The 22,500-nt window shown below is 44.2% G+C and overlaps 1 protein-coding gene across 2 annotated transcripts in view; it reads right to left on the bottom strand.

Moving 5' to 3' along the window:
- The window catches only part of LOC112236664 (neurocan core protein), a 131,201-nt gene that overhangs the window by 46,605 nt on the left and 62,096 nt on the right, over positions 1-22,500 (bottom strand). For both annotated transcript variants that reach the window (XM_042329000.1, XM_042328999.1), the window contains exons 8-13: positions 20,448-20,762; positions 16,927-17,076; positions 16,708-16,797; positions 16,384-16,577; positions 16,091-16,244; positions 6,828-8,312 (exon numbers count right to left, since the gene is read on the bottom strand). In XM_042329000.1, the coding sequence (XP_042184934.1) occupies positions 6,828-8,312; positions 16,091-16,244; positions 16,384-16,577; positions 16,708-16,797; positions 16,927-17,076; positions 20,448-20,762 (2,388 nt within the window). The remainder of the gene's footprint in view (positions 1-6,827; positions 8,313-16,090; positions 16,245-16,383; positions 16,578-16,707; positions 16,798-16,926; positions 17,077-20,447; positions 20,763-22,500) is intronic.

The following is a 22,500-nucleotide window of genomic DNA, read 5'->3' as shown; positions in this document are numbered from 1 at the left end:
AGGATAAAAATCCATTCCCAGGCTATGATTATCCCGCAGGCTCATTCTGTCTTCCACACTGCAGACATCTCTGACTGTCTGACATCCTCACAATAATCATCATGTAACAGCAGTAGAACAAAACACACCACCACAGTATGACATATTCATTGGCTAAATTAAAATCTCTGATATTATACTGTATTTGTGGCCTATTAACAAAGTCATTGCTTTCTTCTCTGTCCGGCTCCTGTGTTATGCTTTGGTTTATAAATGTCTTTCTGTCTTTCATAGCAATTGACCCGCACTTTTGGGAGCCTTTATGATAGCCAGAGTACCAATAAAGTGTGTGTGTGTGTGTGTGTGTGTGTGGCCAGTGAATGAGCTGACAGGCTCCCTTCACCCTGCACCTGAACCTATGCACCATCACGCCAGACCAACAATCCAACAGACCATCACAACAACACACCATCAGACCAATACACAATCACACGATCAGACCAACAGATCAACAGACCATCACACCAACACACCATCAGACCAATACACAATCACACCATCAGACCAACAGAGCAACACACCAACACACCATCAGACCAACACACCATCAGACCAACACACCAATACACCATCACACCAACAGACCATCACACCAACACACTATCAGACCAACACACCATCAGACCATCACACCATCAGAGCAACAGACCATCACACCATCACACCAACACACCATCACACCATCACACCAACACACCATCACACCAACAGAGCAACAGACCAACACACCAACAAAGCAAAACACCATCAGAGCAACAGACCAACAGACCATCACACCAACACACCATCAGACCAACACACCATCAGACCATCACACCAACAGACCATCAGATCATCACACCATCACACCATCAGACCAACAGACCATCACACCATCAGACCATCACACCAACACACCATCACACCAACACACCATCACACCAACACACCATCACACCAACAGAGCAACAGACCAACACACCGTCAGACCATCACATCAACAGAGCAACAGAGCAACACACCATCACACCATCAGACCAACAGACCATCACACCAACACACTATCAGACCAACACACCATCAGACCATCACACCATCAGAGCAACAGACCATCACACCATCACACCATCAGACCATCACACCAACACACCAACACACCATCACACCAACACACCATCACACCAACAGAGCAACAGACCAACACACCGTCAGACCATCACATCAACAGAGCAACAGAGCAACACACCATCAGAGCAACACACCAACACACCAACACACCAACACACCAACAGACCAAGAACAGCTGTTTATGCAACTCCTGCTCATTCTGCCTTTTGAAACATTATGCTGTAAATTAATAGTGTAAACTACAATAAGAGAAGGAGAGGGGTGGAGAAATGGAGAACAACGGATAGAGGGAGGGTGAGAGCATGACAAAGAGAGTGAGCGAGAGAGAAAGAGTGTCACGCCCTGATCTGTTTCACCTGTCTTGTGCTTGTCTCCACCCCCATCAGGTGTCTCATATTTCCCCAGTATCCCCTGTGTACTTATACCTGCATTTTCTGTCTGTCTGTTGCCAGTTTGTCTTGTCTCGTCAAGTCGTCCCAGTGTGTTTTTCCATGTTTTTCCTTCTTTCTAGTTTGTGTTCTAGTCTTCCCAGTTCCGACCTGTTTTTGCTTGCCCTGACCCTGAGTCTGCCGGCTGTTCTACGCCTGCCTGACTCTTATTATTATTACTGATCTCCGCCTGTCCTGGACCTGCCATTTGCCTACCCCATGTATATAATAAATCTCTGAGACTATAACCATCTGCCTCCTGTGTCTGCATCTGGGTCTCATCCTGTGTCGTTATAGAGAGATAGAAAGGGAGGAGGTGAAAGGTTGAGTGAGAGAGAGGGGAAGAGGTTGAGAAGAAGAGAGAAAGAGAATATGTGTGAGGTTGTGAGAGATATAAAAAAGAGGATGTGATAGGGTTTGTGAGAGAGAGAGGGAGAGGTAGAGAGACAGGGAGCGTGAGAGAAAGAGAGAAAGGAAGAGGTGAGAGAGGGAGAGAGAGAAGGGAGCATGAGAGAAAGAGAGAGGAAGAGGTGAGAGAGAGGGAGAGAGAGCGGATAAGAGACAGAGCGGAACAGGTTGTAGGAGAGAGAGAGAGATAGAGAAGGAGAGAGAGAGATATGCAAACACAAACACCGTTACCTAGAGAGAGACCTTATAGCAATTTGACCAAAAGCACCAGTTAGATTCAACCAATAGACCACAAATAACAAAATTCAACCAAATAGAAATCTCTAGCCAAAATACATACTCTAATTATTGGCAAAACTAAATTCCATTTAATCACAAACTTCAATGTTACCAAATTCTAAAGAGATACTGTATCAAATTAGCATAACACCTTCTTAGGAGCAAATAATTAATACAAAGGAAGACATTAACAATGTACAGACTCAGTGACCATAGCCTGGCGATAGAGACAAGACACCATAGAAAAACATGGAAGGTCAGAGAAGAAAGGCTGTTTTAGCACTGTGGGTCGGGTGAAGTACAGAAGGAGCAGCACTTCCTACTCCACTGCTCCAGATATGACAGTCAGAGGTCATGTATTTATCTCTTGAAATTCAAAGAAAGAATTGCAGGATTTTTTGTACTGACTTTTGAGGAGATAATATGCATTTTGTTAGGGGAAAAAACATAGAGACAGTAGATCTTGCTACAGGTTATGTCCTGGTCTGTCATAATATTAGAGAGACAGTAGATCTTACTACAGGTTATGTCCTGGTCTGTCATAATATTAGAGAGACAGTAGATCTTACTACAGGTTATGTCCTGGTCTGTCATAATATTAGCGAGATAGTAGATCTTACTACAGGTTATGTCCTGGTCTGTCATAATATTAGAGAGACAGTAGATCTTACTACAGGTTATGTCCTGGTCTGTCATAATATTACAGAGACAGTAGATCTTACTACAGGTTATGTCCTGGTCTGTCATAATATTACAGAGACAGTAGATCTTGCTGCAGATTATGTCCTGGTCTGTCATAATATTAGCGAGATAGTAGATCTTACTACAGGTTATGTCCTGGTCTGTCATAATATTAGAGAGACAGTAGATCTTACTACAGGTTATGTCCTGGTCTGTCATAATATTAGAGAGACAGTAGATCTTACTACAGGTTATGTCCTGGTCTGTCATAATATTAGAGAGACAGTAGATCTTACTACAGGTTATGTCCTGGTCTGTCATAATATTAGAGAGACAGTAGATCTTACTACAGGTTATGTCCTGGTCTGTCATAATATTACAGAGACAGTAGATCTTGCTGCAGATTATGTCCTGGTCTGTCATAATATTAGAGAGACAGTAGATCTTGCTGCAGATTATGTCCTGGTCTGTCATAATATTAGAGAGACAGTAGATCTTGCTGCAGGTTATGTCCTGGTCTGTCATAATATTAGAGAGACAGTAGATCTTGCTGCAGATTATGTCCTGGTCTGTCATAATATTAGAGAGACAGTAGATCTTACTACAGGTTATGTCCTGGTCTGTCATAATATTAGAGAGACAGTAGATCTTGCTGCAGATTATGTCCTGGTCTGTCATAATATTAGAGAGACAGTAGATCTTGCTGCAGATTATGTCCTGGTCTGTCATAATATTAGCGAGATAGTAGATCTTGCTGCAGGTTATGTCCTGGTCTGTCATAATATTACAGAGACAGTAGATCTTGCTGCAGATTATGTCCTGGTCTGTCATAATATTAGAGAGACAGTAGATCTTGCTGCAGATTATGTCCTGGTCTGTCATAATATTAGAGAGACAGTAGATCTTACTACAGGTTATGTCCTGGTCTGTCATAATATTACAGAGACAGTAGATCTTGCTGCAGATTATGTCCTGGTCTGTCATAATATTAGAGAGACAGTAGATCTTGCTGCAGATTATGTCCTGGTCTGTCATAATATTAGAGAGACAGTAGATCTTACTACAGGTTATGTCCTGGTCTGTCATAATATTACAGAGACAGTAGATCTTACTACAGGTTATGTCCTGGTCTGTCATAATATTACAGAGACAGTAGATCTTACTACAGATTATGTCCTGGTCTGTCATAATATTACAGAGACAGTAGATCTTGCTGCAGGTTATGTCCTGGTCTGTCATAATATTAGAGACAATAACTCCCACAATGTCATACACCCATAATTGATTAATTGTTGCTGTTTTTATTTTATTTTCTTGATATATTTTATTATTGTTGCTCAAACATATTGTTAATGTATGTAATACTTCATATACATTGCTTTGGCAACCATCCATTCATGCCAATAAAGCATTTATGTCACGTCCTGACCTTAGTTCCTTTTTTTATGTCTCTATTTTAGGTTGGTCAGGGTCGTGAGTTGGGGTGGGCATTCTATGTTTTGTTCTATGTTTGTATTTCTATGTGTTTGGCATGGTATGGTTCCCAATCAGAGGCAGCTGTCAATCATTGTCTCTGATTGAGAACCATACTTAGGCAGCCTGTTTTCACCCTTGAGTTGTGGGTAGTTGTTTTCTGTCTCTGTACCAGACAGGACTGTTTCGTTTGTTCCGTTTTGTTATTTTTGTTCTCGTGTTCAGTGTAATTAAAAGATTGTGAACATGTACCACGCTGCACCTTGGTCCTCTCCTTCTTCCACCAACGACGATTGTTGCAATTTATTTAAAAGAGAGAGAGAGACCCTGAAGCCCCTCATTGATTACACAGCCTGATGACGTCCACTCTGATCCAGTCAAGAAAAACACAAACACTGGCCACCACTCAACTTTGACAGAACAGAGTGAGAGAGAGAGATGGAGGGAGAGAGAGAGTGAGAGAAAGAGAGAGAGAGAGAGAGAGGGTAGGGAGGGAGAGAGAGAGTGAGGGAGAAAGAGAGAAGAAAGTGAGACAGCGAGAGAATAAGAGAGAAAGAGAAAGCAAGAGAGAGAGAGAGAGAAAGAGAGATGGCTGGTTGGTTCTGGAGCTCTGTTCACAAACACAAACAGACCCTACAGAGCCCCAGTATAGAAACACATTTAGACCCAACCAACTTATGAGAAAGCAAAAATATAACTATTTAACACACTGGAAAGAATCAAAAACAAAAAAGACTGAGCAAATTGGAATGCTATCTGGCCCTAAACAGAGAGTACACAGTGGCAGAATACCTGACTACTGTAACTGACCCCAAATCAAGAAAATCCTTGACTATGTACAGACTCTGTGAGCACAGCCTTGCTATTGATAGAGGCCGCCATAGGCAGACCTGGCTCTTGAGAGAAGACAGGCTATGTGTCCACTGCCCACAAAATGAGGTGGAAACTGAGCTGCACTTCCTAACCTCCTGACAAATGTATGACCATATTAGAGACACATATTTCTCTCAGATTACACAGACCCACAAAGAATTATAAAACAAATCCAATTTGGATGATCTCCCATATCTATTGGGTAAAATACCACAGCGTGCAACCACCGTGTGCAAGATTTGTGACGAGTTGCCACAATTAAAGGTCAACCAGTGAAGAACAAACACCATTGTAAATACAACCCATATTTATGTTTATTTTTTCCCCCTTTTTACTTTAACTATTTGCATATCGTCACAACACTGTCTATAGACATGATAGGACATTGGACATGTCTCTGTTATTTTGGAACTTGTGAGTGTAATATTTACTGTTCACTTTTGTTTATTCATTTCACTTGCGTTGGCAATGTAAACATATGTTTCCCATGCCTATAAAGCCCCTTGAATGGAATTGAGAGAGAGAGAGAGAGAGAGAGAGAGAGAGAGAGAGAGAGAGAGAGAGAGAGAGAGAGAGAGAGAGAGAGACAGAGAGAGAGATAGAGAGACAGAGAGAGAGAGAGAGAGAGAGAGAGAGAGAGAGAGAGAGAGAGAGAGAGAGAGAGACAGAGAGAGAGAGAGAGAGAGAGAGAGAGAGAGAGAGAGAGAGAGACAGAGACAGAGAGAGAGAGAGAGAGAGAGAGACCCCCACTCTCCTATTAGTGAGACCCAGTCTTCCATGAGCTCCTCTATGCATTGTTTCTGTTTGTGTACCAGGGCTGCTAATGTGAGGGATGGAGACAAGGAGCTAATACAGGACGGTAAAATGGCACACTGCTCGCTTTCTCTCCAGAGGCTATCATCTCAATGACCAACACCACATAACATGTGCTATCAATGATAAGCTTTACTCTGACATCTCTGTCAAAACGATTTACTGTTGTTAGCCACAATCTTTGGTTCTACATATATGCATCACATCTCAGCCTCTGATGAATATACAACATATCTACAACATGTTGACAACATCAACTGTTTCCAAGAGAGCAAAATAAATCACCACGGGAATGTGTGATGCAGCAGGAATGCCTAACAGGAAGCAGGAAATATGGTGCACCAGCTACAAGCCCCATTCACTATCAGGTGAGAAACAGCTCTGGAGAGAGACTGAATCAGGTGCTTTATCAGAAGACTATCTACGGAAGCATGACCACCTTCCTATTCCCTAGTGGGAGTACATACAGAATGGGTCTGGAATGAGGAGTTCTGTAGATCGGAAGGCAACACGCTATAATCACAGAATTGAAAAACACATTGAATAACAGCACTGAGGAAACAACCGTGGGGATTATACAGAGATCACCGTGACTGAGGCCCTGATGGAGAGAAACTAAGAATATGATGCTAGTGTTTTGTTCAGCTTTGTGTGCAAATCTTTGGATTAAAAATTACATTAAATTTGTTTGATTTATTTATTAACTGACAGACAGACAGGACTTACCAGCGGAGTCCAGAGTTCCGTTGCTTTGGTTGAATCCGGCACCTCTGCCACCTTCCTCGTCCATGTTGCTAGGCAACCCAGAGCCGAGTGAGTGAGACAAGGCTGTCTCCTCCTCCACTGGTGGTTCGGAGGGCACCTCCAGGGGCTCTCTCTCCGGCCCCTCGCCACCCCACTCTCCAGCTCTCTCCGTGGGGACCCAGGATATGGACGGAGATGCCACCCTGGAGCTGCCCTGGCTGACTGAGGCTGAGGGTGGAGGGGCTGGAGCTCCAGCACCTGGTCTGGATGGAGGGGAAGAGTCTCTGCTGTCTGACCCAGCTGTGGAGTTGCTGACTGCGGGTTGAGTTGTGCTGCCACTGGCTCGTGACTGGTTCTTCCTCATGGTTCTGTTGTTGGATGGAGGGACCCTGAGTTTGGGTTTGGTTGTTCCAACGGGGATACCGGTAAACTGGATCTCCCCTCTGGCCTCGTCAGATGCCCCCAGGGCACTCCCTTCCTCCTCTTTCACCATTGCTCTCCCGCTCACAGTGGTGGCTATGCTATCTGCTCTAGTGGTACTAGTGGTAACCTCTTCCATTCTCCTATAACCCGGCTGGGGTGAGGTCACTCCTGTTGATGGGGTCACTTGGACCCATGAGTCTGGGATAGCCTCCCAACCTCCAGTGGTGGAGGTGGAGGCAGAGGACTGGTTCTCTGTGGCCGGGGTAGAGGTGAGCAGGGCTGGGGAGGTTGATGGCTCACCAGGGGAGGACGACGGCTCACCAGTGGAGGACGACGGCTCAACAGCGGAGGACGACGGCACAACAGCGGAGGATGACGGCACACCAGGGGAGGACGACGGCACACCAGGGGAGGACGACGGCACACCAGGGGAGGACGACGGCACAACAGCGGAGGACGACGGCTCACCAGGGGAGGAAGACGGCTCACCAGCGGAGGACGACGGCTCACCAGGGGAGGACGACGGCTCACCAGGGGAGGAGGACGGCTCACCAGGGGAGGACGACGGCTCACCAGGGGAGGACGACGGCTCACCAGGGGAGGAGGACGGCTCACCAGGGGAGGACGACGGCTCACCAGGGGTGGACGACGGCTCACCAGCGGAGTATGACGGCTCATCAGCGGAGGACGACGGTTCACCAGCGGAGGACGATGGCTCACCAGCGGAGGATGACGGCTCACCAGCGGAGGACGACGGCTCACCGGCGGAGGACGATGGCTCACCGGCGGAGGACGGAGCCTCACCAGCGGAGGATGACGGCTCACCAGCGGAGGACGACGGCTCATCAGCGGAGGACGACGGCTCACCAGCGGAGGACGACGGCTCATCAGCGGAGGACGACGGCTCATCAGCGGAGGACGACGGCTCACCAGTGGAGGATGACGGCTCACCAGTGGAGGATGACGGCTCACCAGTGGGTGGTGTATCATCTAGGTCCCCCAGTCCTGAGCCATCCCACCACCCACCACCCCATGAGGATAAACCTGAAGAGGGAAGAGAGGGAAGAGGTTAGAGGAGGCAGTGGGATATGGAAAGAGGGAGAGAGAAGGAAAGAAAGAAAGAATGCCGCAACATGAAATACACACATACGCCCAGGCTGTGAGCAGGCAAACAGGCCCAACCCTGAAAAACAGCTTCTATCTCAAGGCCATCAGACTGTTAAACAGCCACCGCTAACATTGAGTGGCTGCTGCCAACACACTGACTCAACTCCAGCCACTTTAATAATGGAAATTGAAGTAAAAAATGTATCACTAGCCACTTTAAACAATGCCACATAATATAATGTTTACAAACCCTACATTACTCATCTCATATGTATATACTGTACTCAATACCATCTACTGCATCTTGCCTATGCCGCTCTGTACCACCACTCATTCATATATCTTTATGTACATATTCTTTATCCCTTTACACTTGTGTGTATAAGGTAGTAGTTGTGGAATTGTTAGGTTAGATTACTCGTGGTTATTACTGCATTGTTGGAACTGGAAGCACAAGCATTTCGCTACACTCGCATTAACATCTGCTAACCATGTGTATGTAACAAATCAAATTTGATTAGATTTGATTTGAACCCCCCATTCTTGCAATAGCCCAAGTCAATGGCATGTACCAGAAGCTCAGCAGGCTCTGCTCACACTTACTGGTCTGAGGCAAAACCACACGACTAACAACTTTGGACACTTTATGGAACACAAAGCCTTCACTATCTCATCCTGGAATATCCCAGGCCTGAGGTCATCTGCTTTTGGCCTAAAAAGTAGGAACCTGGACTTCACCAAAGAAATTAGAAATACAGACATTGTCATCCTCAAGAAACATTGTATAGAGGAGATGGATCCACCAAAGGAACATTTCGAACAGAGAAAAATGTCCTCCTATATCCCTCCACTAGAATCCCCATACTTTAATGAAGAAATCAACCATTTACAGGCCTAAGGACATGTACTAGTCTGTGGCGACCTAATGCTAGAACTGGACAAGAGCCTGACACCCTCAGCACACAGGGGGACAAACACCTACCTTGAGGTGACACCAATCCCTCCGCCATATACCCCTCAAGGTGACACAACTATGACAACAAAACAAACAAAAAAGGGTCACAACTCCTGCAGCTCTGTCACACGCTGGGCATGTATATAGACAATGGTAGATTTAGAGGGGACTCCTACGGTAGGCACACCTATAACTCATCTCTTGGCAGTAGTACTGTAGACTACTTATCACTGACCTCAACCCAGAGTCTCTCAGAGAGTTCACAGTCAGCCCACTGACATCCCTAACAGATCACAGCAAAATCCCAGTCTACTTGAACAGAGCAATCCTCAATCATGAGGCATCAAAGCCAAAGGAACTGAATAATATCAACAAATACTATAGATGGAAGGAAAGCAGTGCAGAAACCTACCATAAAACAATGAGGCAACAACAAATTCAATCCCTTTTAGACAACTTCCTGGACAAAAGGTTTTACTGTAATAGTGAAGGTGTAAACTTGGCAGATGAAAATCTAAACAGTATATCAGTGTCCCTATCAAATAAAAAAATGTCAAGCAGACAACCTAAGAAATTTAACAACAATGACAAATGGTTTGATGAAGAATGCAAAAACCTAAGACAGAAATTGAGAAACCTATCCAACCAAAAACATGGAGACCCAGAAAACCTGAGCCTACGCCTTCAGTATGGTGAATCACGAAAACATTACAGAAATACACTACGGAAAAAGAAGGAACAGCACGTCAGAAATCAGCTCAATGTAATGGAAGAATCCATAGAATCCAACCCATTTAACTCACTCTGGCATCTTCCCCAATATTTGGAACCAAGGACTGATCAACCCAATCCACAAAATTGGGGACAAATTTGACCCCAATAACTACTTTGAGATATAAGTCAACATCAACCTTGGGTAAATCCTCTGCATTATCATTAACAGCAGACTCATACATTTCCTCAGCGAAAACAATGTAACTGAGCAAATATCAAATTGGCTTTTTACCAAATTACCGTAAGACAGACCACGTATTCACCCTGCACACCCTAATTGACAAACAAACAAACCAAAATAAAGGCAGTCTTCTCATGCTTTGTTGATTTCAAAAAAGCTTTTGACTCAATTTGGCATGAGGGTCTGCTATAAAAATTGATGGAAAGTTGTGTTAGGGGAAAAACATACAACATTACAAAATACACAAACAACAAGTGTGTGGTTAAAATTAGCAAAAAACACACACCTTTCTATCCACAAGGCCATGAGGTGAGACAGGGATGCAGATTTAGCCCCACCCTCTTCAACATATATATCAACGAATTGGCAAGGGCACGAAAACAGTCTGCAACACCCAGCCTCACCCTACTAGAATCTGAAGTCAAATGTCTACTATTTGCTGATGATCTGGTGCCTCTGTCCCCAAACAAGGAGGGCCCACAGCAGCACCTAGATATTCAGCACAGACTCTGCCAGACTTCGGTATTGACAGTAAATCTCAGTAAGACAAAAAATAATGGTGTTCCAAAAATGGTCCAGTTGCCAGGACAACAAATTCAAATTCCATCTAGACACAGTTGCTCTATAAACCTGAGAGACAAGGCAAGAAGGGAATTCTATGGCATCAAAAGGAACACAAAATGTAACATACCAATTAGGATCTGCCCTTTCTGGTTGTAAGGTCTGGGGTCCGCTCACCAACCATTTCACAACATTAGACAAACACCAAAATGAGACTCTGCATGCAGAATTTTGCTTTGACTTTGAAAGACTCAGTGAGCATAGCATGCTATTGAGAAAGGCCACCATAGGCAGACCTGGCTCTCAAGAGCAGACAGGCTCTGTGCACACTGCCCACAAAATGAGGTGGAAACTGAGCTGCACTTCCCAACCTCCTGCCAAATATATGACCATAGACACATACAGTGGCTTGTGAAAGTATTCGCCCCCCTTGGCATTTTTCCTAATTTTTTGCCCTACAACCTGGAATTTAAATTGTTTTTGGGGGGGTTGTATCATTTTATTTACACAACATGCCTACCACTTTGAAGATGCATAATATTTTGTGAAACAAACAAGAAATAAGACAAAAAAAAAAAAACTTGAGCGTGCCAAACTATTCACGCCCCCCCCCAAGTCAATACTTTGCAGAGGCACCTTCTTTTTCTATCTTTTTTCCTTTTTTTGCAGCAATTACAGCTGCAAGTCTCTTGGATTTTTACCCATTCTTCAAGGCAAAACTGCTCCAGATCCTTCCAAGTTGGATGGGTTCTGCTGGTGTACAGCAATCTGAATCACAGATTTTCAATTGGATTGAGTTATGGGCTTTGACTAGGCCATTCCAAAATGTTTCCCCTTGAACCATTCGACTGTTGCTTTAGCAGTATGCTTAGGGTCATTGTCCTGCTGGAAGGAGAACCTCCGTCCCAGTCTCAAATCTCTGTAAGAATTTCCCTGTATTTAGCGCCATCGCTAAATCATTCCTTCAATTCTGACCAGTTTCCCAGTCCCTGCCGATGAAAAATATCCCCACAGCATGGTGCTGCCACCACCATGTGTCATGCCCTGGCCATAGAGAGGCTATTATTCTCGATTTTGGTTAGGCCAGGGTGTGACTAGGGTGAGCATTCTAGTTTCTTTATTTCTATGTTTTCTGTTTCTATGTTTTGGTACTTGGTGGCAAAACCCTTGTTGGCAATCACAGAGGTCAGACGTTTCTTGTAGTTGGCCACCAAATTTGCACACATCTCAGGAGTGATTTTGTCCCACTCCTCTTTGCAGATCTTCTCCAAGTCATTAAGGTTTCGAGGCTAACATTTGGCAACTCGAATCATCAGCTCCCTCCACAGATTTTCTGTCTAGGCAACTCGAGGACCTTAATGTGCTTCTTTGTGAGCCACTCCTTTGTTGCCTTGGTCGTGTGTTTTGGGTCATTATCATGCTGGAATACCCATCCATGACCCATTTTCAATGCCCTGGCTGAGGGAAGGAGGTTCTCACCCAAGATTTGATGGTACATGGCCCCGTCCATCTTCCCATTGATGCTGTGAAGTTGTAATGTCCCCTTAGCATTAAAACACCCCTAAAGCATATTGTTTCCACCTCCATGTTTGACGGTGGGGATGGTGTTCTTAGGGTCATAGGCAGCATTCCTCCTCCTCCAAACACGGCGAGTTGAGTTGATGCCAAAGAGCTCCATTTTGGTCTCATCTGACCACAACACTTTCACCCAGTTGTCCTCTGAATCATTCAGATGTTCAAATCATATCAAATCAAATGTATTTATTTTGCCCTTCATACATCAGCTGATATCTCAAAGTGCTGTACAGAAACCCAGCCTAGAACCCCAAACAGCAAACAATGCAGGTGTAGAAGCACGTTCATTGGCAAACTTCAGACGGGCATGTATATTGAGCAGGGGGACATTGCGGGCGCTGCAGGATTTCAGTCCTTCACGGCGTAGTGTGTTACCAATTGTATTCTTGGTGACTATGGTCCCAGCTGCCTTGAGATCATTGTCAAGATCCTCCCGTGTAGTTCTGGTCTGATTCCTCACCGTTCTCATGATCATTGCAACTCCACGAGGTGAGATCTTGCATGGAGCCCCCGGCCGAGGGAGATTGACAGTTCTTTTGTGTTTCTTCCATTTGCGAATAATCACACCAACTGTTGTCACCTTCCTACCAAGCTGCTTGGCAATGGTCTTGTAGCCCATTCCAGCCTTGTGTAGGTCTACAATCTTGTCCCTGACATCCTTGGAGAGCTCTTTGGTTTTGGCCATAGTGGAGAGTTTGGAATCTGATTGATTTGTTGCTTCTGTGGACAGGTGTCTTTTATACAGGTAACAAACTGAGATTAGGAGCACTCCCTTTAAGAGTGTGCTCCTAATCTCAGCTCGTTACCTGTATAAAAGATACCTGGGAGCCAAAAATCTTTTTGATTGAGAGGGGCTCAAATACTTATTTTCCTCATTAAAATGCAAATCAATTTATAACATTTTTGACATACGTTTTTCTGGATTTTTTTGTTGTTACATGCTGACAATACTGTCACGTTGCGTGCACGAGCGTGGCAAAATACATGTAGAAATCCATGTTATTATTGCCCCCACACTGCTCGCACGCGCCAACGAGCGTCTGCGTTACCAAGGGCTAAAATAGAACTCATTCCTACTTCTGACGCAGATCACGCTGCAAGTCCTGCCTCTCCCATCTCCTCATTGGTTTATAGAAGCAGGTACCCGCGTGCCATCTCCTCATTGATTATACCCACGTGGGTGATTGAAAGACGAACTGTTTTGCCGGTAGTCGTGGTAGTACAATGAAAGTTTAGATGCGATCACCATATAAATTAAACAATGAAAAAGCCTGGAAGGAGGAGAGATGACTGGAAACGATTCAGTTGGCCGTTTTATGTGTGGATAAATTGTCGGAGTAGAGGTCCTTGTGCATTTCAGGTAAAATAACAACTCAATGTTTATATCCCAGGACAAATTAGCTAGCAACAGCAAGCTAGCTAAATAGGACAAATTAACGCTAACTAGCTAAATTACCATACATGTTTAATGCTTTTCGACCTGTCCCCAAATTAATGTTATTGGTTCAGAGTTTGTTTTGATATTTTAACCTGACTGTCGTGATCGCGTTTAGCGTGGGGGGGGCAAAATAAATGTATGCACGATAGCGCACGATAGCACACGTGCGCAGCCGGTTTGGGTTCCGTGTTATTCTGTCTCTCACTGTTCAAATAAACCGACCATTAAAATTATAGACTGATAATTTCTTTGTCAGTGGGCAAACGTGCAAAATCAGCAGGGGATCAAATACTTTTTTCTCTCACTGTATGCACGCAAGTAATGTTTTTCATTTCACTTCACCAATTTGGACTATTTTGTGTATTCCGTTACATGAAATCCAAATAAAAATCGATTTAAATTACAGGTTGTAATGCACCGAAATAGCAAAAACACCAAGGTTGGATGAATACTTTTGCAAGGCACTGTATTTCCCTCAGATTACACAGACCCACAGAGAATTTGAAAACAAATCCAATTTTGATAAACTCCCATATCTATTGGGTGAAATACCACAGTGTGCCATCACAGCAGCAAGATTTGTCATCTGTTACCACAAGAAAAGGGCAACCAGTGAAGAACAAACACCATTGTAAATACAACCCATATTTACGTTTATTTATTTTCCCTTTTGTAATTTATTTGTACATCGTTACAACACTGTATGTAGACAAATGTCTTATTCTTTTGGAACGTTTGTGAGTGTAATGTTTACTGTTCATTTATTTTATTGTTTATTATCTATTTCACTTGCATTGGCAATGTTAACACATGTTTACAATGCCAATAAAGCCCCTTGAATTGAATTGAGAGAGAGAGAGAGAGAGAGAGAGAGAGAGAGAGAGAGAGAGAGAGAGAGAGAGGGAGAGAGAGAGAGAGATTGCTGTACCAAACTCACTAAAAGAAGCAGTAATAAGGCCTCTCTTGAAAAAGCCAAACCTTGACCCAGAAAATATAAAAAACTATCGGCCTATATCGAATCTTCCATTCCTCTCAAAAAAACAAAAAAAAAGCGGTTTTGCAGCAACTCACTGCCTTCCTGAAGACAAACAGTGTATATGAAATGCTTCAGTCTGGTTTTAGACCCCATCATAGCACTGAGACTGCACTTGTGAAGGTGGTAAATTACCTTTTAATGGCATCAGCCCTAGGACCATACCTCAGGACTACCTGGCATGATGACTCCTTGCTTTCCCCAGTCCACCTGGCCGTGCTGCTGCTCCAGTTTCAACTGTTCTGCCTGCGACTATGGAATCCTGACCTGTTCACCGGACGTGCTACCTGTCCCAGACCTGCTGTTTTCAACTCTCTAGAGACAGCAGGGGTGGTAGAGGTACTCTTAATGATCGGCTATGAAAAGCCAACTGACGTTTTCTCCTGAGGTGCTGAGTTGCTGCACCCTCGACTACCACTGTGATTATTATTATTTGACCATGATGGTCATTTATGAACATTTGAACATCTTGGCCATGTTCTTTTATAATCTCCACCTGGCACAGCCAGAGGAGGACTGGCCACTCCTCATAGCCTGGTTCCTCTCTAGGTTTCTTCCTAGGTTTTGGCCTTTCTAGGGAGTTTTTCCTAGTCACCGTGCTTCTAAACCTGCATTGCTTGCTGTTTGGGATTTTAGGCTGGGTTTCTGTACAGCACTTTGAGATATCAGCTGATGTACGAAGGGCTATATAAATACATTTGATTTGATTTTGATTTGAGAGCGAGAGAGAGAAAATGCAGAAAAACAATGTCTAAGGTTCCCTTCTCTGTTAAACATTTATGCCTGTGGGTTGAAAGGGGCCAGAGAACATATCTGTATTAATGAAGTCTAGACTACTGAAAAGGCCAGTCCTTATTGAATTACCACCCAGACAGTTTTTGAACCAGACAAATGTTCACACCCACCCACAAACACACTCTCTCTTTCTCTCTTATATTCACTGTGGTCCTCTGTAGCTCAGTTGGTAGAGTGTGGTTCTTACAACATCAGGATAGAGGGTTCAATTCCCTGGCCCAGCGGCTATGGGATATGTAAAATGTATGCACACATGACTGTAAGTTGCTTTGGATAAAAGATTCAGCATGTTTGTCTTCTCAGCCACAGATCCTTGGTCTTCTGGAAAAACCTAAATGATGATACATTACTCTCTAGCTGTAAATCTCACTATCCCATCCAAAATAAAGAAAAAATCACTAACCTGGAGCAGGAGAGCCAGTGGGTACAGCCACACTGTCTGTCAGAGTCCCTGCTGCACTTCCCTTTCTCTCCCCCTCTGGACTGCCTGTTCCTGGGGTACCTTCTGCCAGGTAGTTCCACGGCTTCCACATGGACTTCACTATCTTGGCCATCACCTTTAGACAGAGGCCACCATACACCAATACAATGAATGTACTGTACAGTAAACAATACTAGGGCCAAAAAAGTGTCAATATGCCAAAGTACTTGATGATTCAGTACTTGTAATAAACGGATGTTGTAAAACTGACCAACCTTTCTGTCAGCTGGGGTCGAGGGTGATAGTTCTTCCTGAGTGGTAGTACTTGGGCTGGGGCTGGGGCTGGGTGTGGCTGGAGGTCTGAGGAAAGCTCCAGAGTCAGGGTCCATGTCTCCCAGGTCTCCCCAGGCTAGAGAGCTCTCTCCTGGGCTCAACTGCAGGGTGACATAACCCTCAGAGGACTCTGTGGCTGAGAAGACAAACATGCTGAATTACAGTAAAAATAATCAACCAAAGCAACCAGTAACTTTGGTCAAAAGTAGTGATCTATATGGTTACAGTAATAGGGTGTAATTTAAGTTGCAATTAATGTTTCTTACAAGAGTGGGCCTCTTCCTCCAGATCAACCAATCCGGTCCAGTTTGAGGGTGTGAGGTCATCAGATGGTGAAAGGTTACGGCTCTCTGTGACTACGGGAGAGAGAGGAATATTAAAGATAGAATCGGAATAGAATAGAAAAATATAATTAAAAAACCTTGTTTCCATTCAACAATGTAAAAAAAAAAAACATGAATCTATCCATTAATTTCCAAACCCACCGGTGGTCGGTGTGCCGCTGGTGGTCTCAGTAGCCAGGGCAGGACTGTCTGTTCCCAGGTTGTCTGAGTGGCTGGAGCCGGTCAGCTGGCTCCAAGGCTTCCACAAAGACGTGTAGATCCTAGAGATGGGTCCTGGATTCTTCACGTTCCCTGTGAGGCACAATGAGAGTCAATGACTGACTAATTCAGTGCAGCTTCATTCTGAATTATTCATTTTGTGCAGTTTCTATCTGAATGATTAATTTCGTTCAGTTTCAATCTGAATGATTCATTTAGTGCAGCTTCATTCTGAATGATTCATTTAGTGTAGTTTCAATCTGAATGATTCATTCAGTGCAGCTTTATTCTGAATGATTCATTTAGTGCAGCTTCATTCTGAATGATTCATTTAGTTCAGCTTCAATCTGAATGATTCATTCAGTGTAGCGTCATTCTGAATGATTCATTTAGTGCAGCTTCATTCTGAATGATTCATTTAGTTTAGCTTCAATCTGAATGATTAATTCAGTGCAGCTTCATTCTGAATGATTCATTCAGTCCAGCTTCATTCTAAATGACGGAAACACATGCTTTACCTCAAGGAGAAAGCGGACAGATGTCCAAGTTAAATCACATGCCAGTAAACATACGATGAGACCATAAGGAATTGTAAAGTAGGCATGCACAGGAGATGTGAAAAGCCTATGAATGAACAATGACCAAGAATGTACAGACAGTATTTGCAATGAATTCATGTCTAATAAGGAATCATCTCTCTTCTCCTTCCCTCACTAAAGCCCTCTTTCACTTCCTAGAAGTATATCCAGCAGTACCCTTCTAAAAACAAAGATTAGGCCCAATGCAGCCATTTTGTATCTAAATATCAAATCATTTCTGAGATATAATGAAGTAACTTATTGTGATATTTTGCAATTAAAATGGTCAAAAAGAAACAAAAAATAGCTTCTTAGCAAAGGGCAATTTTTCCAGCAAGAATTTTTCTAGGACTGTCCAGGTGTGGTCTAAGTTGGGAGTGGAAAACTGAAAACTAGCTGTTATTGGCAGAAAGGTTTGGAACTCTCTTTCTTCAAATCAGAAGAAAGAGGGTTTATTGGTCACGTACACAGTTTAGCAGGTGGTGTAGCGGTGCAGTGAAATGCTTATGTTGCTAGCTCATAACAATGCAGTCAAATGTCTATGAGCTAATTCATTAACTAATTAACCATCCAACCAAAACAGGCAGAAATTTCAGGTCTTCTAAAACAGCTGTTAAACTAAAAGTGCATTATCATAATTTACACAATTTCATAGTATTATTCCAATCAAAAAGTGTGGAAATACATATAAAACACAGGAAAAGCATTTTTTGACTGCACTGGGCCTTTAACATCATCAAAAACAAAACCCATGTTGCTATCGTTACGTCCATGAAAACGCATGTCATGGTGGGCAAAAGTGTATGGTTACCTCACAAGAAATCAATTTGAATGACATGAGCTAAACTACTTCTATGCTCGCTTTGAGGCAAATAACACTGAAACATGCATGAGACCACCTGCTGTTCTGGAAGAATGTGTGATCACGCTCTCCGCAGCCGATGTGAGTAAGACCTTTAAACAGGTCAACATTCACAAGGCCGCAGGGCCAGACGGATTACCAGGATGTGTACTGCAAGCATGCACTGACCAACTGTCAAGTATCTTCTTTGATATTTTCAACCCCTTCCTGCTCAAGTTTTTAAACCAACATGTTTCAAGCAGACCACTATAGTGCCTGTGCCCAGGAACACTAAGGTAACCTGCCTAAATGACTACATTCACATCTGCAGCCATGAAGTGCTTTGAAAAAGGCTGGTCATGGCTCACATCAACACCATTATCCCAGAAATCCTAGACCCACTCCAATTTGCATATCGCCCCAACAGATCCACAGATGATGAAATCTCTATTGCACGCCGCACTGCCCTTTCCCACCTGGACAAAAGGAACACCTATGTGAGAATGCTATTCATTGACTATAGCTCAGCGTTCAACACCATAGTGCCCTCAAAGCTCATCAATAAGCTAAGGACCCTGGGACTAAACACCTCCCTCTGCAACTGGATCCTAGTCTTCCTGACGGACATCCCCCAGGTGGTAAGGGTAGGTAACAACACATCTGCCACGCTGATCCTCAACACAGGGGCCCCTCAGGGGTGCGTGCTCAGTCCCCTCCTGTGCTCCCTTTTCACTCATGACTGCACAGCCAGGCACGACTCCAACACCATCATTAAGTTTGCCGATGACACAACAGTGGTAGGCCCGATCACTGACAACGACGAGACAGCCTATGGAGAGAAGGTCGGAGACCTGGCCGTGTGGTGCAAGGACAAAAACCTCTCCCTCAACGTGATCAAGACAAAGGAGATGATTGTGGACTACAGGAAAAAGAGGACCGAGCACGGCCCCATTCTCCTCGACGGGGCTGCATTCGAGCAGGTTGAGAGCTTCAAGTTCCTTGGTGTCCACATCACCAACAAACTAACATGGTCCTAGCACACCAAGACAGTTGTGAAGAGGGCACGACAAAACCAATTCCCCCTCAGGAGACTGAAAATATTTGTCATGGGTCCTCAGATCCTCAAACGTTTCTACAGCTGCAACATCGAGAGCATCCTGACTGGTTGCATCACTGTCTGGTTCGGCAACTGCTCGGCCTCCGATCTCAAGGTACTACAGAGGGTAGTGCGAACGGCCCAGTACATCACTGGGGCCAAGCTTCCTGCCATCCAGGACCTCTATACCATGTCAGAGGAAGGCACTAAAAATTGTCAAAGACTCCAGCCACCCTAGTCATAGAATGTTCTCTCTGCTACCGCACGGCAAGCGGTACCGGAGTGCCAAGTGTAGGTCCAAGAGGCTTCTAAACAGCTTCTACCTCCAAGCCATAATTTTTTTTAATTTTACCTTTATGTAACTAGGGAAGCCAGTTTAGAACAAATTCTTATTTACAATGACAGCCTAGGAACAGTGGGTTAACTACCTTGTTCGGGGGCAGAACGACAGATTTTTACCTTGTCCGCTCTGGGATTCAATCTAGCAACCTTTCAGTTACAAGCCCAACGCTCTAACCACTAGGCTACCTGCCGAACACCTAATCAAATACCCCCTTTTACACTGCTGCTACTCTCCGTTGTTATCAACTATGCATAGTCACTTTAAGAACTCTACCTACATGTACACATTACCTCAACTAACCGGTGCCCCCCGCACATTGACTCTGTACAGGTACCCCCTGTATATAGTCTCACTATTGTAATTTTACTGCTGCTCTTTAATTACTTGTTACTTGTATATCTTATTCTTATCCATATTTTTGTATTTCTGCATTGTTGGTTAGGGGCTCTTAAGTAAGCATTTCACTGTAAGGTTTACACATGTTGTATTCTGCACATGTGACAAATACAATTTGATTTGATTTGACAAGGTGATTAAGTAGAGATGGTCCGGTCATCATAGCTGCACCTTGATCACTTGGAATCCAGATCTGGACTTCATTCTCACCTCTGTAGCAATAGGCGTCATAGAGTGGTATGGTGTCCGTAGCATTGGCTGATCCGCTGCTGGTTGTGGTTCCATTGGTGTTGGGTACAACGGTCCGGACCCCTGGCTGGTCCCCTCCACAGCCCTGCCTGGGCTGGGTGATAGGGTAGCGGACACTGCCGTCAGAGAGCCAGCCTGGAGCACAGACGTCCAGCCCTGTCCTCCAGGCCAGGTAGAGCTGTCCCACCGTGGCTAATTGTCCCCCCAGGGAGACGCAGCGTTCTGAAGCAGAGGACAGAGACAGACGCCCAGGAACCCAGGAATGAAATACCTCACCTGGACAGAGAGAGAGAGAGAGAGAGAGAGAGAGAGAGAGAGAGAGAGAGAGAGAGAGAGAGAGAGAGAGAGAGAGATAGTGAGATAGAGAGAGAGAGAGGGAGAGAGGGGGAGAGAGAGATTATCGAACTGGCATGGAGGACACGTGCCCTGATAACATATGAACATGTCAGTTGTGGACCCCCTGGAAGTCCCCCCTAGAAGATAGCACTATGAACAAGGCGGTTGAAGGCCCCCTTGAGGTCAGGACCCTCCCCCCAGATAGCATGTGAACACATCAGTTGATGTTCTCTCAGCCTCATGGCAAAATGAGGCTGAGATATACATGATGATATACAACTGCACATATATCTTGGTCTGATAGTATTGGTCTGATGGATTTGGTCTGATGTAGTTGGTCTGATGGAGTTGGTCTGATGTAGTTGGTCTGATGGAGTTGGTCTAATGGTGTTGTTCTGATGGAGTTGGTCTGATAGTGTTGGTCTGATGGATTTGGTCTGATAGTGTTGGTCTGATGGATTTGGTCTGATGGAGTTGGTCTGATGGAGTTGGTCTAATTGGTCTGATGGAGTTGGTCTGATGGAGTTGGTCTGAATGGTCTGATGGATTTGGTCTGATGGAGTTGGTCTGATGGAGTTGGTCTAATGGTGTTGTTCTGATGGAGTTGGTCTGATAGTGTTGGTCTGATGGATTTGGTCTGATAGTGTTGGTCTGATGGATTTGGTCTGATGGAGTTGGTCTGATGGAGTTGGTCTAATGGTGTTGTTCTGATGGAGTTGGTCTGATGGTGTTGGTCTGATGGATTTGGTCTGATGGAGTTGGTCTGATGGAGTTGGTCTGATGGATTTGGTCTGATGGAGTTTGTCTAATGGATTTGGTCTGATGATGTTGGTCTGATGGATTTGGTCTGATGGTGTTGGTCTGATGGTGTTGGTCTGATGGATTTGGTCTGATGGATTTGGTCTGATGGGTTGGTCTGATGGATTTGGTCTGATGGATTTGGTTTGGTCTGATTTGGTCTGATGATGTTGGTCTGATGGATTTGGTCTGATGGTGTTGGTCTGATGGTGTTGGTCTGATGGATTTGGCCTGATGGAGTTGGCCTGATGGAGTTGGTCTTATGGAGTTGGTCTGATGGAGTTGGTCTGATGGATTTGGTCTGATGGATTTGGTCTGATGCAGTTGGTCTGATGGATTTGGTCTGATGGAGTTGGTCTGATGGAATTGGTCTGATGGATTTGGTCTGATGGTGTTGGTCTGATGGAGTTGGTCTGATGGAGTTGGTCTGATGGTGTTGGTCTGATGGAGTTGTTCTGATGGGAAGTTGTGATGTCATCAGCCTATAGAGAACAAAAGAGGAAAAGCCACCCCTCACTTGTGCTATGTCATGACTGACCTGGACCACCTATTGAGATGTTGGTTAAGTAAATTAGGTGAAAAGGAGACTGCAGTCCGACTTTACAGTTTTTTACAATCACTTCGGCACTAATTTCAGAACCTTGATATCATTTTTCAAAACTCTAGACACAAAACTAACAACTGATGATCAAAATGAATCAACATTTTACAAAACTCAACACTTTTTCCAATTGCTTGGATACAATACACATAGAGCTAAGATCATTTGTTCATTGAACTAAAATCACCTGTTTAAAATGACACAACTTAACATCATAAAAGTATTACCTTTTCAAAATGCAATTCACACATCTGAGATGACTGTCTATTCATTTCAATG

The sequence above is a fragment of the Oncorhynchus tshawytscha genome, linkage group LG10 (assembly GCF_018296145.1).
Source record: "Oncorhynchus tshawytscha isolate Ot180627B linkage group LG10, Otsh_v2.0, whole genome shotgun sequence".
Classification (NCBI taxonomy): domain Eukaryota; kingdom Metazoa; phylum Chordata; class Actinopteri; order Salmoniformes; family Salmonidae; genus Oncorhynchus; species Oncorhynchus tshawytscha.
This window is presented reverse-complemented; position numbering and strand designations above follow the sequence as displayed.